The sequence below is a fragment of the Thalassophryne amazonica genome, chromosome 17, assembly GCF_902500255.1.
Source record: "Thalassophryne amazonica chromosome 17, fThaAma1.1, whole genome shotgun sequence".
NCBI classification, from domain to species: domain Eukaryota; kingdom Metazoa; phylum Chordata; class Actinopteri; order Batrachoidiformes; family Batrachoididae; genus Thalassophryne; species Thalassophryne amazonica.
Window position 1 is genome coordinate 59679074 of NC_047119.1, and position 17706 is coordinate 59696779.

Below are 17706 nucleotides of genomic sequence, written 5' to 3' on the forward strand. Positions count from 1 at the left end.
AAGTGATCTTAAATGCTGTAAAATGCTAACAAATTCAGAAAGATGTGGAAGAAAAATGGAAAACTGCCATAAAAATAGATAGAAGAAAAGCCAGAATAAAGATGAAGATCAGCGTACAGAAACAGTTAACAATGGTTAGTTAAATACAGAATTACATTAAGTGTTAGTATTAAATATACTCAACAAAAATATAAACGCAACACTTTTGGTTTTGCTCCCATTTTGTATGAGATGAACTCAAAGATCTAAAACTTTTTCCACATACACAATATCACCATTTCCCTCAAATACTGTCACAAACCAGTCTAAATCTGTGATAGTGAGCACTTCTCCTTTGCTGAGATAATCCATCCCACCTCACAGGTGTGCCATACCAAGATACTGATTAGACACCATGATTAGTGCACAGGTGTGCCTTAGACTGTCCACAATAAAAGGCCACTCTGAAAGGTGCAGTTTTGTTTTATTGGAGGGGGGGGATACCAGTCAGTATCTGGTGTGACCACCATTTGCCTCATGCAGTGCAACACATCTCCTTCGCATAGAGTTGATCAGGTTGTCAATTGTGGCCTGTGGAATGTTGGTCCACTCCTCTTCAATGGCTGTGCGAAGTTACAACGACGAACTGGAGTCAGGTCGAGACCCCGATGAGGGCGACGAGCATGCAGATGAGCTTCCCTGAGACGGTTTCTGACAGTTTGTGCAGAAATTCTTTGGTTATGCAAACCGATTGTTTCAGCAGCTGTCCGAGTGGCTGGTCTCCGACGATCTTGGAAGTGAACATGCTGGATGTGGAGGTCCTGGCCTGGTGTGGTTACACGTGGTCTGCGGTTGTGAGGCTGGTTGGATGTACTGCCAAATTCTCTGAAATGCCTTTGCAGACGGCTTATGGTAAAGAAATGAACATTCAATACACGAGCAACAGCTCTGGTTGACATTCCTGCTGTCAGCATGCCAACTGCACGCTCCCTCAAATCTTGCGACATCTGTGGCATTGTGCTGTGTGATAAAACTGCACCTTTCAGAGTGGCCTTTTATTGTGGGCAGTCTAAGGCACACCTGTGCACTAATCATGGTGTCTAATCAGCATCTTGATATGGCACACCTGTGAGGTGGGATGGATTATCTCAGCAAAGGAGAAGTGCTCACTATCACAGATTTAGTCTGGTTTGTAAACAATATTTGAGGGAAATGGTGATATTGTGTATGTGGAAAAAGTTTTAGATCTTTGAGTTCATCTCATACAAAATGGGAGCAAAACCAAAAGTGTTGCGTTTATATTTTTGTTGAGTGTCATTTTTTAAAACAATAAATACAACAAATAGAAAAGACTGAGCCAATGATCAGCTCCAGGGTGACCAAAGAAGGTCTAAGGTTACCTGTGAGCACTGTAAAAATGACAAGACGCCTATGTGGAGCCAAACTGTGGACAAGAAGCTCACACAAACACCCATTGTTTAAAAAAAAAAAAAAAAAAAAAAACGACGTGCTGAAGAGGTTACAGTTTGTCAAACAACAAATTGACTGGCCTAAAGAGAAATTGTGCAACATTGTGTGGACTAATGAAAGCAAGATTGTTCTTTTGGGTTTAGGGGCCACAGACAGTTAGTCAGATGACCCCCAAAAGTTGAATTCCTCACGAGTGTGCTGAGCCCAGATTTCACCCATGGTGTTATCGTCCACAGCTGCATTGCATTCCAGAGGAAGTCTATCAGTGCCTTATTGACTTAATATAGAGTCTCCTTGTACTGCCCCATTTGAATGAAAAATACTCATTTTGTACATGAATATATACAAATATTATCTTCCCACCATTGTGTCATATGCTCGTTATTTGCACAAGAATAACAAAAACAAATGCACAAATTAGATTCCAGTGTGAAAAGCATGTAAGCATTTATTACATTGCACATCCGTTATGTTTCTCGTGCTGACACTGGACACAATTTCAGAAAGGCTGTGGCTACCATCTGGACCTGTTCTGGGTGGGAATACTGATGGCTGCTTGTTCCTTCATGGCTTTGCCCTGGTACGTGGCAGCAACGGTCATCTCCATCGCCCACATCGACTCCTTGAAAATGGAAAGCGAGACCAGCGCACCTGGAGAGCAACCGCAGTTTCTTGGTGTTCGGTGAGACAATCATACACATTTATGAGGGCGTGATTTTTTTTTTCCCCACTGTGTGCATGAACAGTTTGGGTGTTTCTGACAGGGAGCAGAGGTTAACGGGTACGCTGGTGTTTGTGTTGACGGGGTTCTCAGTGTTCCTCGCGCCTATTCTTCAGGTCAGTTACTGTGATGTCAGCCCAGACAGGACAAGAGAGTGGAATGTTGCTTTTTATGTCATCATTGTTTATCATTTAAGGTCCTATCTCACTGAGCTGCGACTGTTGGAGAGTAGGTGGAGAGGTGAAACAGTGATGCACGCAAATGAGCGAAAAATTCGCAGTGGTGTCTCACTGAAGTGCTACAAATGACACATCAGTGCATGCCATCCAAATGTCAGCTGTATTTTGCACCAACCCACAGTGAAGATGCGTACAGACATATCACATTGAGTGCTGCTTGAATGCTGTGCGGCACTCTTATGGATGTCTAATGCCACTTGTGGCTGAAATGATGACACGTTTGCTCACAAAGTGCTCAGCTGGTATTAGCCTGCTATAATATTGCTATTATGTGAATAGGCACTGTGCAAATTCCCCTGACTGTATCCAGAAAGATACAGCCCTGTAAATAATGAAATAAAATAATAATAAAAAAAATCACAAATAATAAATAATGATAACAAAGACTAGCAAGGCTCCATGGAGGAGAAAAAAAATACAACAGGAAGAAAACTGAGCAGGGCACCCACCCACTTGTAGAATGATTTTTCGCAGGATGAAATAGGTAATGTCCAGTAGTCCACACCATCAAAGAACTTGTGGCTGCCACTGTCATGCACTGATTACGGGTGCCAACTGCAGGATGAAATATGTAATGCCCAGTGGGGAAGAGCTCCTGGCTGGCACAGTCAGGCATGGATCGCGCAATGTCCTCTTGTGGACAGAGGTCTTCCTCAATTCTTGGGAATGACCTGTATTCATCCACCACTGTGCTGAAGCCCACCTTTGTGCGTGGGCTCCTACTGTGGTCCTCTATATAAAAATTAAAGATAATTCAAGCTGCTGTGGACAGGTGTGTGCAGCCCGATAAGCATGCATGCATGTGGGTTGACAGTTGAGCCCCAACTGCTGGACTCTGCTGGCTGCTTCCACAACCACTCTCTCTCTCCAATCATCTCCACAATTTTGGGATGCTCCCATGGCAGCTTCTGCATGTCTCCCATGGGCAATGTCAGATCCTCATTTGTGTCTCCAGCCACTCCCAATGTATTTTCATTTGTTGATATCCTCTCACAAAATTCTCTCACAATTCTCGCATGTTATGAGTTGTGAGGACTACATTCGAAGGGCTTCCCGATGCTCGTAATGGCTCTAGGAGTGTATGGGATGGTGTGGTGGGCACCCTTAACACAGGCAATGCCCTGAGAGTCAAGTGAGGAAAGGGCGACACCCAGCGAAAGTCACGCAAAATCAAGCGATTTTCCTCACAAATGCCATTTGCATGATATCACAGCCCAGTGAGATAGGACCCTCCATATCTATAAACTGTGGAGCAGTAGGTACAGTACATATTTAACTGCTGTTTCCTTCAGTACATCCCAATGCCCGTCCTGTATGGAGTGTTCCTGTACATGGGAGTGGCCTCACTAAGCGGTATCCAGGTAGATTAAAGACTTTTCTTCATCTGTTTATTCACACAGGCATCATTATTACCCAGTGAGAGCTATAATTCATTGTACCATGCTTCAGATTATATTTCTAATAACCACTTATATTACGGTATATGCCTTAATCATATTTTTTAACCTGGTTAGCTTGATGTGCCTAGCAAACAAGCTTATGCGGGACCGATTGGGTCCCACTATGGACAAACATGTGGGACTCCACATGGGTATCGCTCACAGGGTTTACTGCTGGGAAAAAAGGCAGCCAAAATTGTACTTCACCCTGTGGGGCCATAATGAGACAGCACACAGTATAGGTTTGGTGTAGGTTGCCCCAAACAAGCACCACATGGGTGCTGAGTCGACCCACTGAACAGATTTAAAATACAGTACCATACTCTTTGTATCAAAGATTGATGGAAATGACGTCCAAGACATATTCAATGACTTGGAAAGAAGAAGAATAATAAAAAATGCTTTTTCCACATGTTGTCTTTGTTTTATTATCATAAAATTACACTGAACAAGGATTTAGACGTTTCGTTACTCATCTGAGAATTTGAATTTACCGCCTCCGAGTTGACTTACTTTTTCGCTGCGACGGATGAAATGTGTTGAACCGAGGCTCTGTTTACCAGTACGGCAGACACGGACAGTGAAGGCATAGTGAGCGATTTAAGTGACTATCGATTGTTTTTGAAGAAGATGAGGAAGTTTCTGATGAAGAGATTAACGAATAATGAGCGGCTCCAAACCGTGTATGTTCCAGCCGAACGCGACAGAAAAAGGATGTGAAGCGCAGCTGTCAGCTGACAACAACAACAACGGTGTCAGATATAAGCTGCTTACAAAACACAGAATGGTTTGTTTACTCACCACCTTTTCTTATAAATGATCATTTATTCCTGGCACGGTGTGTTTGTGTATGAAAAAATTATTTCAGCAGCACAGCGTGCTTAAATTCAGGAGTTTGTTCTAAAATCACTGAAAATAAAGTTTCTGTACATTCTGTATATATTTAATTATTTATAAGTCAGTTTCTTGTGATTGCTAATTCTTCACTTTTTATTCAGAGCAAATGATTGCAAATCTTTATCTGAAAAGCTGTAGACCCACATGGGATGTGGGAAAAAAGATTACTAAATAAAAGAAAATTTGACTTCTATATCTGTTGTCAAATTTTATCATGCATAATATTTTAGAAAAATGTTTATGCTAAATGGAGACTTTCCTGTCTAAAATACACATACAGAACATCTGTAATCATAAATTGTATCACATCTAATCTACTTTGAATGAACAGATGTCTGAACAAAAACAATCTGTTCAGTTTACATGATATGTACGAGGTCTGTCCAAAAAGTATTGTACCTTTTTATTTTTTTCAAAAACTATATGGATTTGATTCACATGTTTTTACATCAGCCAAGCTTGAACCTTCGTGCGCATGCGTGAGTTTTTCCACCCCTGTCGGTTGCGTTATTCACCTGTGAGCACGCCTTGTGGGAGGAGTGGTCCAGCCCCCTCGTCGGATTTTCATTGTCAGGAAATGGCGGAATGATTTGGGCTTTTTTTCCTTCAGAATTTTTTCCGAAACTGTTAGAGACAAGCAGCTGGAAACCATTAGAAAAATTTATCTGGCTTTCGGTGAAAATTTTATGGGCTTCACAGAGAATAAGGAGTGTTACTACAGCTTTAAGGACGCCCCACAATGGCGCACGGCGCGCCGCGCTTCGAGCCGTCATCGAGAGGCAGAAAACACCACATCATTTCTAAACGGATGTCTGTGTGGAGCTGGGACCGTCATGAGCAATTTCTCTGGTTATCACAAGAGCTGGACATCAGCCATTTTCCGGCAGATTTCACTTTTAACAAGAGATTTTGTCACGGAAAGCCGCGCGGAGGCTTCGCGCGTCAGGACCGATTCGCTGATCGAGAGAGACAAAGGAACACCTCCATTTCAGAGTGCCAGGGGACAAGATGGGACATGCCCAGCTCTCCAGAATTTCTCTTATACTCACTGGGCTGGTAAGCATTGAAAGCCGAGATAGGCATGTCCCAACTTGTCCCCTGGCACTCCGAAACGGAGGTGTTCCTTTGTCTCGCTCGATCAGCGAATCGGTCCTGACGCGCGAAGCCTCCGCGTGGCTTTCCGTGACAAAATCTCTTGTTAAAAGTGAAATCTGCCGGAAAATGGCTGATGTCCAGCTCTTGTGATAACCAGAGAAATTGCTCACGATGGTCCCAGCTCCACACAGCCATCCATTTAGAAATGATCTGGTGGTTTCTGCCTCTCGATGGCGGCTCGGAGCACGGCGCGCCGTGCGCCATTGTGGGGCATCCTTAAAGCTGTAGTAACACTCCTTATTCTCTGTGAAGCCCGTGAAATTTTCACCAAAAGCCAGATAAATTTTTCGAATGGTTTCCAGCTGCCTGTCTCTAACAGTTTCTGAAAAAATTCTGATGGAAAAAAGTCCAAATCATTCCGCCATTTCCTCGCAATGAAACAACGATGAGAGGGGTGGAGCAGTGCTCACTCAAAGCCTGCCCACAGGTGAATGACGCAACCGACAGGCGTGGAAAAACTCACGCATGCGCACGAAGGTTCAAGCTTGGCTGACATAAAAACATATGAATCAAATCCATATCGTTTTTGAAAAAAATAAAAAGGTACGATACTTTTTGGACAGACCTCGTATATTTGGAAAACACAAAAATGTCAATGTTCTGTTTTTTTTTTTCAGAATGTGGCCTAGCCTGTGGTTCACATCCTCTTTCTGTCTTGTTCAGCTGCAACATACACGGTTTATTTTCACCACTGCTTCGTTCATCAGAAACTTCTTCATCTTCTTCAAAAACAATTGATATGTCACTTAAATCTTTGCTATAATCGCTCACTATGCCTTCACTGTCCGTGTCTGCCGTGTTGGTAAACAGAGCCTCGGTTCGACACTTTTACTCGCATGACATCACATCCATTGCAGCGAAAAAGTAAGTCAACTCGGAGGCGGTAAATTCAAATTCTCAGATGGGTATCAAAACATCTAAATCCTTGTTCAGTGTAATTTTATGGTAAAAAACAAAGACAACATGTGGAAAAAAGCTTTTTTATTCTTCAAGAATATGTCAAAACGTCATGGCGTGGCAGGGAAACTAAATCAAAATGACAAGGGAAAGTAACCAAATGACCCTGATCAAAAGTTTACATACCCCAGTTCTTAATACCGTGTATTTGAACCTTTAACATCAATGGCAGTCTTTTGTGGTAGTTGTATATGAGGCTCATTATTTTCTCTGATGGTAAAGCTGCCCATTCGTTTTGGCAAAAAGCTTCCAGTTCCTGTAAATTCCTGGGTTGTCTTGCATGAACTGCACATTTCAGATCTCTGACAATAAATGGCTTCACACAACCACAAACCATGAGTGAAAAAAGAAAAAGAAAAAAAATCTTGTTTGATCCTTGTTGCAAACCAATTTCCTCAATCTCAACTGTGTAAACTGGCATCAACATCATCAATGGGTCATTATCTCTCAAAAAAAATCAGAGGTGGCCCCAATCTTCCCACAGTCAAATCCCTGTTAAAATGCACCTTTTTGAATGGTTGTTGGTGTTTTAATGTGTTATTTTTGCATTCTTTTTTTTAAGTTTCTAGAAGAGCAATACACAAATGATGTTTTTGTTTTGGGTGCCCCAAATTTTTACTTCAGGGTTGCCACAGTGGAGCCAGTACACGCCTGCATTAGGATTTGGCACAAGTTTTACGCTGGCTGCCCTTCCTGACACAACTCCAGTTTTACTTGAAGAAACAAGCACAGCGTCTGGTCTTCTGAAGGTCCCCTATCCAAGTACTAACCAAGATCTACCCTGCTTAGCTTACGAGATCTGATGGGATCGGGCTTCCACAAAGCAGAGCAGCTGTAGAAAAGCACAACACAAATAAAGTTTATAATTACAATTATTATTATAATTATTATTATTATTATTACTTTCAAACTGGGTATTTCTGTCGATCCTGCAGTTCTACATGCATCTCCGGCACTTTTCCATGAATTATGTCTTCTAAAGGACATCATTTATGTCCTTTAGAAGATAGAGTACCTAATTCATATAGGTACACTATCTTGTCAAATACTAAACTATGAAATATAGAGACTTTGTTCCAGTGGTAGGGATAGTAAGAAAAAAAAGGGGGATTGTCAATGCTAAGGCTCATATACTCTGAGATGAATGACATTATGAATATGAATGTTTTTTTTTTTCTTCACTCCAGTTCTGGGAACGTATCAAATTGTATCTGATGCCACCAAAACACCAGCCAGACTTCTCCTTCCTTCGTCATGTTCCTCTGAGACGTGTCCACCTTTTCACCCTCGTCCAAATTGTGTGTCTAGCTGTCCTCTGGATCCTGAAGTCCACATTCCTGGCTATCATCTTCCCAGTAATGGTGAGTCAATCCAGTTCAGCGTACTTATGTTATATATCAACAGAGGTGCATACAGTAGTGATAAGAGAAGGCAAATTTAAAGGGGAACTATGTAACATTTTAACTTAATTTTACAGTTTCGGTATAATTGAAATTGTTAAATGACTTGTTCCATGGAGATTAGAGGCTGCTCCCCACCCCCCAGCTTCACTTTAGAAGCAACTTTTAAAAAGATTCATAACCTAAATAATAAGGCAATATTGTAAATGAATATTTTTGGGAAAGCTTGCCTTCTCTGGAACAAAATTCAATCAATTTTATTTATATAGCGCCAAATCACAACAAACAGCCGCCCCAAGGCGCCTCACTTTGCAAGGCAAGGTCATACAATAATTACGTAAAAACCCCAATGGTCAAAACGACCCCCTGTGAGCAAGCACTTGGCGACAGTGGGAAGGAAAAACTCCCTTTTAACAGGAAGAAACCTCCAGCAGAACCAGGCTCAGGGAGGGGCAGTCTTCTGCTGGGACTGGTTGGGGCTGAGGGAGATAACCAGGAAAAAGACATGCTGTGGAGGGGAGCAGAGATCAATCACTAATGATTAAATGCAGAGTGGTGCATACAGAGCAAAAAGAGAAAGAAACACTCAGTGCATCATGGGAACCCCCCAGCAGTCTAAGTCTATAGCAGCATAACTAAGGGATGGTTCAGTGTCACCTGATCCAGCCCTAACTATAAGCTTTAGCAAAAAGGAAAGTTTTAAGCCTAATCTTAAAAGTAGAGAGGGTGTCTGTCTCCCTGATCCGAATTGGGAGCTGGTTCCACAGGAGAGGAGCCTGAAAGCTGAAGGCTCTGCCTCCCATTCTACTCTTACAAACCCTAGGAACTACAAGTAAGCCTGCAGTCTGAGAGCGAAGCACTCTATTGGGGTGATATGGTACTTGATTATTCAAAACCTTATAAGTAAGAAGAAGAATTTTAAATTCTATTCTAGAATTAACAGGAAGCCAATGAAGAGAGGCCAATATGGGTGAGATATGCTCTCTCCTTCTAGTCCCCGTTAGTACTCTAGCTGCAGCATTTTGAATTAACTGAAGGCTTTTCAGGGAACTTTTAGGACAACCTGACAAAATGAGCCTAAGACCATTTCATGCTTATGTTATTACCTCCGCCAAGGAGGTTATTTTTTCGGTCGCGCCCGTTTGTTTGTTGGTTGGTTGGTTGGTTTATTAGCAGGATTAGTCAAAAAATCCTCAATGGATTTCAATGAATTTTTTACCAGGGGTGTATCTTGGCCTAATTTAGATGTCATTAAATTTTGGTAATGATCTGGAACACGATCCAGATCCAGTAATTTTTTTAAGGATTCTTTATCATTGCAGGATAGGGCCAATTTCAACATTTTTGCATCTAACTTCATGAAGATGGGTCACAAAGGCTGAACAAAAATTAAGTTACGACACAACAACAATTTAGCATTTGTTTCTCCTCATTGAATAAACTTGTTATTAGAAAATAAAAAAAAACTTGTGTAGTTCATGCAGTTTCTCTTTATAAATACATTTGCTGAAGATCTAAGGGTTTAACCCTCTGGGGCCAACGCCGCCGTATACGACAGCTGAGACCAAGCTTTATTAAATTATAAATAACTTTTTAATGATATGAGATAGAAACTTACTTTTTTTGGCTGAAAAGTTAACTCTGTGGGCTTTCGAGCCACCGTCCACCATCTATGTACTCCTCATAGAAACTGTGTGATGACATGAGCAATGTGAGTGTCCAATCAGAATTGGTTCACCATCACATGGTTTTCCAAAATCCAATCGTAGGGCAGATTCACCTCACGTAACACACCAAAGATTGTTTTTAGGAGTGATGTGTTACTAGTTTATTATAGTTTCCTGTGTGTTTTGAATAAATGTGTGTGGAAAATTAATTTCCGCTTTACTTTTTCCTTTCTTATTTCTGATTGTGAACCTTTATTACACTTATAAAACACAACTATAGCATATATATTTTGAAAGTACAGGTTGTCCTGAAAAAAAGAGACATAAAACTTGATTGTGGAATGCAGGGAGAGCAGTTAACAGCAATAATAAAACATTTATGCCAGGCGAGTGAACTGTCCAAAAATGCCCTCGGACCCCAGAGGGTTAACCACTGAATCTGAAACATGATGGTAGATGTGTGAAATGACATGGAATAAGTCTCTTTGACGAAGGGTATTCCATGTGACGTCAGTGACCCTATGGCCTTGGTGGATGTTTGCGCTCTCCGAGGGCTTCTAGTTTCATTATACAACCCCTGGCAAAAATTATGGAATCACCGGCCTCGGAGGATGTTCATTCAGTTGTTTAATTTTGTAGAAAAAAAGCAGATCACAGACATGACACAAAACTAAAGTCATTTCAAATGGCAACTTTCTGGCTTTAAGAAACACTATAAGAAATCAAGAAAAAAAGATTGTGGCAGTCAGTAACGGTTACTTTTTTAGACCAAGCAGAGGAAAAAAATATGGAATCACTCAATTCTGAGGAAAAAATTATGGAATCACCCTGTAAATTTTCATCCCCAAAACTAACACCTGCATCATATCAGATCTGCTCATTAGTCTGCATCTAAAAAGGAGTGATCACACCTTGGAGAGCTGTTGCACCAAGTGGACTGACATAAATCATGGCTCCAACACGAGAGATGTCAATTGAAACAAAGGAGAGGATTATCAAACTCTTAAAAGAGAGTAAATCATCACGCAATGTTGCAAAAGATGTTGGTTGTTCACAGTCAGCTGTGTCTAAACTCTGGACCAAATACAAACAACATGGGAAGGTTGTTAAAGGCAAACATAGTGGTAGACCAAGGAAGAAATCAAAGTGTCAAGACAGAAAACTTAAAGCAATATGTGTCAAAAATCGAAAAATGTACAACAAAACAAATGAGGAACGAATGGGAGGAAACTGGAGTCAACGTCTGTGACCGAACTGTAAGAAACCGCCTAAAGGAAATGGGATTTACATACAGAAAAGCTAAATGAAAGGCATCATTAACACCTAAACAGAAAAAAACAAGGTTACAATGGGCTAAGGAAAAGCAATTGTAGACTGTGGATGACTGGATGAAAGTCATATTCATTGATGAATCTCGAATCTGCATTGGGCAAGGTGATGATGCTGGAACTTTTGTTTGGTGCCTTTCCAATGAGATTTATAAAGATGACTGCCTGAAGAGAACATGTAAATTTCCACAGTCATTGATGATATGGGGCTGCATGTCAGCTAAAGGCACTGGGGAGATGGCTGTCATTACATCATCAATAAATGCACAAGTTTATGTTGATATTTTGGACAATTGAAAGGATGTTTGGGGATGATGAAATCATTTTTCAAGATGATAATGCATCTTGCCATAGAGCAAAAACTGCAAAAACATTCCTTGCAAAAAGACACATAGGGTCAATGTCATGGCATAGGGTCAATGTCAATGAGCAGATCTGATTTGATGCAGGTGTTAGTTTGGGGGATGAAAATTTACAGGGTGATTCCATAATTTTTTCCTCAGAATTGAGTGATTCCATATTTTTTTCCTCTGCTTGGTCTAAAAAAGTAACCGTTACTGACTGCCACAATCTTTTTTTCTTGATTTCTTATAGTGTTTCTTAAAGCCAGAAAGTTGCCATTTGAAATGACTTTAGTTTTGTGTCATGTCTGTGATCTGCTTTTTTTCTACAAAATTAAACAACTGAATGAACATCCTCTGAGGCCGGTGATTCCATAATTTTTGCCAGGGGTTGTAAATCCAACAAAAGCAGAAGATCAGCTTCTTCATTTCCTGATTATGTCACTTCTGGGATGTGTCAGGGGGTGTGTTTGATCTGCTTTTATTTCTTGGTTGTAGTCTGTTTTTGTGTGTAGGCTGTCTTCTTTTTTGTTTATCTCCTTGTTGGATCCTTTTCTGTTTGGGTCTCTCTGTCTCTTTTACAGGTGGGCATGTCTGTCTCTCTCTCTCCCTGGTCACGCCCCCCTTTCCAGTGCTTTCCATGCTCACCTGTGTTCAATTTGCAGCTCGTCGCTGGGGTGCATATATGCTGCTCATTCCCTCGGCGCTCAGTTTGATTCTTCGTTGCCGGCGAAACTGGGAGCGTGCTCGGACGATTTTATCCCGTTCTATAGAAGCTTATAAGACGGCCGCTGACCACCGGAGGTCCGCTGCCCCGTCCTACGTCCCTGGGCAGCAGGTGTGGCTCTCTACGTGGCACTTGTCGCTTTGGGGCGTGCCTAAGAAGCTTGCTCCCCGGTTTGTTGGTCCCTTTCCGGTCTCCAGGGTCATTAACCCTGTTTCGGTCCGTCTTCTTCTTCCTCAGTCCATGCGTGTCCACCCTACTTTCCACTTCAGTAACGTCAAGCCTGTTCGGTCGAGTGCTTTATGCCCTCCTGCCGTTCCCCCGCCGCCCGCCTGGTCTGTGGATGGTGGCCCGGTCTTCTCCGTGCATTGGCTCCTGGCCTCTCGCCGGTGCAGTCGTGGGTTTCAGTATCTGGCCGATTGGGTGAGCTATGGTCCCGAGGAGCGCTCGTGGGTTCCCTCTCGCTTTATTTTGGATCCTGTGCTTGTTCGCGACTTTCATGCTGCTCACCCTGGTTTGCCTGGGCCGTCCGGGGCCGGCTGTGGCGGGGGGGGGGGGGGGGGGGGGGGGGGTCCTGTCAGGGGGTGTGTTTCATCTGCTTTTATTTCTTGGTTGTAGTCTGTTTTTGTGTGTAGGCTGTCTTCTTTTTTGTTTATCTCCTTGTTGGATGCTTTTCTGTTTGGGTCTCTCTGTCTCTTTTACAGGTGGGCGTGTCTGTCTCTCTCTCTCCCTGGTCACGCCCCCCTTTCCAGTGCTTTCCATGCTTACCTGTGTTCAATTTGCAGCTCGGGGTGCATATATACTGCTCATTCTGCTTTGTTTCTTTGCCAGATTGATGCGCCCTGTGCCTTCTTTCCAGCTCTCGTTCATGTTCCATAGTCCTGCCTGCCTCAAAGTGTTTTCGACCACCTGCCCGTTTGTTCCGACCACGATAAAGCCTGATGTTAATAATTCTGCTGCTGTGTTTTCTGGACTGTCTACCCGTGTACCGACCACTGCTTGTCACACCACTAAAGTTTGTCAACCAGAGCTGTGTTTGTGAGTCTTGCATTTGTGTCCAAACCAAACCTCCTGTCAGATCAATCTGGCCAACAATGGACACAGCAGGCTCAGACCCCTTTCAGCTGGCGGTACGACACTACAGCCAGCAACTCGCGCAGCAGGAAGACCAGCTCGCTAAGCTGAGTTCTGGTATTAGCGAACTTGCTAAACGCCAGGACACTTTCATGTCCACTGTCAGCGCGCAGATGAATCAGCTCCTGGCGCAACTCAGTCCTCAGGCTTCGTCAGACGTGGCCACCGGGGCCTCCAGCCCACCTTCACCTGGGCCGTCAGCAGCTGCTCCAATTCCCACATCTGCTCCAGTGGTTTGCAACCAACTGTCGCAATCGGAACGTTTCTCTGGAGAATCCAGCGACGTCAGACCATTTATTACACAGTGTGAGCTCCACGTCGAGCTGATGTCACCCATGTTCCCGACAGACAGAACGAAGATAGCATATATGATCACTCACCTTTCCGGCCGAGCGGCTGCCTAGGCAACAGCGGAATGGAGCCAACAATCTCCCGCCTGTGCTTCTCTCCCAGCGTTCACCAAGGCTCTCAAACAGGTTTTTCAGCACACTGCTCCGGGGCGCGAGGCTGCGCGCTCCCTCATGAGGCTGAGGCAGGGCAGCTGCCGGGTAACAGACTACGCGATCGACTTTCGCGTTCTTGCAGCAAAGAGTGAATGGAACCCGGCGGCCCTCCTCGATGTGTTTTTCCAGGGTCTGTCTGCAGAGATCCAGGATCAGTTAATAGCCACCGACCTGCCGGATGATCTTGATGAATTGATAGCACTGGCCATCCGCACTGACTGCCGTCTGCAGGACCGTCCTCGGTGAGCAAACCGTAATCCCGACCACCGGATGGACACGCCTCCAGCCCGTTACTCCTCCTCCTCCACTCACTCTTGGCCTGAGCCCCCACCACACAGTTCTGAGGAGCCAATGCAGCTGGGGAGATCGCGTCTGTCACAAACAGAGCAACAGCGCCGCCGTGAGGACGGCCTCTGCTACTACTGTGGACATTCAGGACATTTGATTTCTAATTGTCGGGCCAAGGGTGCCACCGTGCGGCCAAGATCCGAGGTACGGGTCAGTCTAAATTCCATTTCCTCTGTTTCTACTCAAAATATAATCCCAGCTAAATTAACATCTGACCATACCACCATAGACATATCTGCTTTTGTAGATTCAGGTTCTGATGCCAATTTGATCCTGTCCTCTCTTGTCAGGCACCTTCACCTTAAGACGTATAAGCTCCCACACCCCCTGGCGGTACGTGCCGTGGATGGTCACGTGCTTGGTGAAATCACTCACCGCACTCAGTCTGTCAAACTGCTAATCTCCCACTCTCACTCTGAATCAATTAGCTTTCATGTGATGGATAACATGACTCACCTGATCATTCTGGGGCACCCCTGGCTTCAACGCCATGGACCAAATTTTGATTGGACGAAGGGCGAAATTATATCCTGGAGTCCGTCTTGTAGCAGTGTATGTTTGCCTAAGTCTGTCTGTAGTTCGCAGGAAATCAACCCGGATCTGACTGGGGTTCCCGTGTGTTACCATGATCTCGCAGCTGTTTTTAGCAAAGCAAAAGCTAAATCATTACCACCGCATCGCAGTTATGACTGTGCCATTGAACTTCTCCCTGGGGCAACTCCTCCTCGGGGAAAACTATACTCCTTATCCGCACCTGAACGTCACGCTATGAACAAGTACATACAGGAGTCCTTAGCAGCCAGGTTAATACGCTCATCCTCTTCTCCAGCAGGGGCGGGATTCTTCTTTGTAGGAAAGAAGGACGGAACACTCCGTCCCTGCATCGATTACCGCGGTTTGAATGAGGTCACAGTGAAGAATCGCTACCCGTTGCCATTAATCTCTTCCGCGTTTGAATTGTTGGAAGGTGCCAGGGTCTTTACTAAGCTCGACTTGCGTAATGCATACCATTTGGTAAGAATTAAGCAAGGTGATGAATGGAAGACAGCCTTCAACACTCCCTCTGGTCACTACAAATACCTTGTAATGCCATTTGGTCTCACGAACGCGCCCGCAGTGTTCCAAAACTTAGTAAATGATGTGCTACGTGACTTCCTGAATAGATTTGTTTTTGTCTACCTGAATGATATCCTCATTTTCTCCCCTGATCTGACTGCTCATACTCGCCACGTTCGCCAGGTGTTACAAACTTTACTGCAAAATGGGCTGTTTGTGAAGGCAGAAAAGTGCGCATTTCATAAGTCCACGGTCTCCTTTTTAGGTTTTGTAATTTCCGCAGGGGAGATTAAGATGGATCCTGCAAAGGTGGTGGCAGTACAGGAGTGGGCAATACCCACCTCCCGTAAGGAGGTGCAACGTTTCTTAGGGTTTGCTAATTTTTATCGGAAATTTATTCGAGGATTCAGTTCAGTGGCTGCTCCCCTGCATGCTATCACCTCGTCCCTCCGCCCATTTGTCTGGTCTGGTCGAAGGAATGTGACGAGGCGTTCCGAGTCCTAAAAGATTGCTTTACCGCGGCCCCCGTGCTACTCCTCCCTGACCCCACACGACAGTTCGTGGTAGAAGTCAATGCCTCCAATGTTGGTGTGGGGGCTGTTCTGTCCCAGAGGGACCCCACAGACAACAGGCTACACCCTTGTGCCTTTTTGTCAAAGAAATTGACCCCCACAGAACGCAATTATGGCATCGGCGACCGCGAGCTGTTAGCGGTTAAAGTGGCTTTGGAGGAGTGGCGGCACTGGCTGGAGGGGGCACAATTCCCTTTGTCATTTACACTGATCACAAAAACCTGGAATACCTCCGTTCAGCCAAACTTCTCAATGCCCGCCATGCCCGATGGGCAATATTTTTTAGTCGTTTCAACTTTACTCTGTCCTACCGCCCGGGCACCAAGAACGGGAAACCAGACGCCCTATCTCGCCTGGGAGAGCCAGTAGACACGCCTGTAGATCCAGGAATGATATTACCCGCTTCATGTTTTGTGTCTGCCTTAACCTGGGACATCGAGAGTAGAATTAAATCGACAATCGGGGATGCGCCAGTTCCTGTCGGGTGTCCGCGGGGAAAACGTTTTGTTCCTCCAGACCTCAGGAGTGAGACGATCCACTGGTGTCACGATAGTCGGATGTTCTGTCATCCTGGCATTAAAAAGACCTTGTTCGTGGTGCAGCAAAGATTTTGGTGGCCAGGCCTAGTAAAGGACGTCTCTGAATACGTATCTGCCTGCCAGGTATGTGCAATGCATAAAACCTCAAATCAACCACCTGCAGGGTCACTGTTACCATTGCCAATTCCGTCTCATCCGTGGTCTCATATTGCCGTAGACTTTGTAACTGGCTTCCCACCTTCCAAGGGCCACACTGTGGTTTTAACTGTAGTCGACCGACTCTCCAAGATGGTTCATTTTATTCCTCTACGGAAACTACTGTCAGCCAGGGAAACAGCTGTGGTTATGCTAAACCAGATCTTTAAACTACACGGCTTACCACAGGATATAGTCTCCAACCGGGACCCGCAGTTTATATCTCGATTCTGGAGTGAGTTTTGCCGTCTCCTCGGGGTAACTTCCAGTTTGACTTCGGGTTACCATCCACAGGCCAATGGGCAGGCAGAATGAATAAATCAGGACCTGGAGAAAGGTCTGCGGGTGCTTGCGTCGCGGCATCCTGCCTCTTGGTCTGACCAACTTCCGTGGGTCGAACTTGCCCATAATAGTTTGCCCTCTTCTTCCACTGGTTATTCCCCCTTCCATGTGGTTTTTGGACAGCAGCCGGCATTTTTTCCCTCGGTCGACCTTAAATCATCAGTTCCCTCGGCGCTCAGTTTGATTCTTCGTTGCCGGTGAAACTGGGAGCGTGCTCGGATGATTTTATCCCGTTCTATAGAAGCTTATAAGACGGCCGCTGACCGCCGGAGGTCCGCTGCCCCGTCCTACGTCCCTGGGCAGCAGGTGTGGCTCTCTACGTGGCACTTGTCGCTTTGGGGCGTGCCTAAGAAGCTTGCTCCCCGGTTTGTCGGTCCCTTTCCGGTCTCCAGGGTCATTAACCCCGTTTCGGTCCGTCTTCTTCTTCCTCAGTCCATGCGTGTCCACCCTACTTTCCACTTCAGTAACGTCAAGCCTGTTCGGTCGAGTGCTTTATGCCCTCCTGCCGTTCCCCCGCCGCCCGCCTGGTGTGTGGATGGTGGCCCGGTCTTCTCCGTGCATTGGCTCCTGGCCTCTCGCCGGTGCAGTCGTGGGTTTCAGTATCTGGTCGATTGGGTGAGCTATGGTCCCGAGGAGCGCTCGTGGGTTCCCTCTCGCTTTATTTTGGATCCTGTGCTTGTTCGCGACTTTCATGCTGCTC

General features: G+C 44.7%; 1 protein-coding gene across 1 annotated transcript in view; it reads left to right on the forward strand.

The window, feature by feature from the left end:
• The window catches only part of slc4a5b (solute carrier family 4 member 5b), a 123437-nt gene that overhangs the window by 75665 nt on the left and 30066 nt on the right, over window positions 1–17706 (forward strand). Inside the window, exons 19-22 of the mRNA XM_034192414.1 lie at window positions 1953–2131; window positions 2214–2286; window positions 3702–3770; window positions 8045–8218. Coding sequence (XP_034048305.1) covers window positions 1953–2131; window positions 2214–2286; window positions 3702–3770; window positions 8045–8218 — 495 coding nt within the window. The remainder of the gene's footprint in view (window positions 1–1952; window positions 2132–2213; window positions 2287–3701; window positions 3771–8044; window positions 8219–17706) is intronic.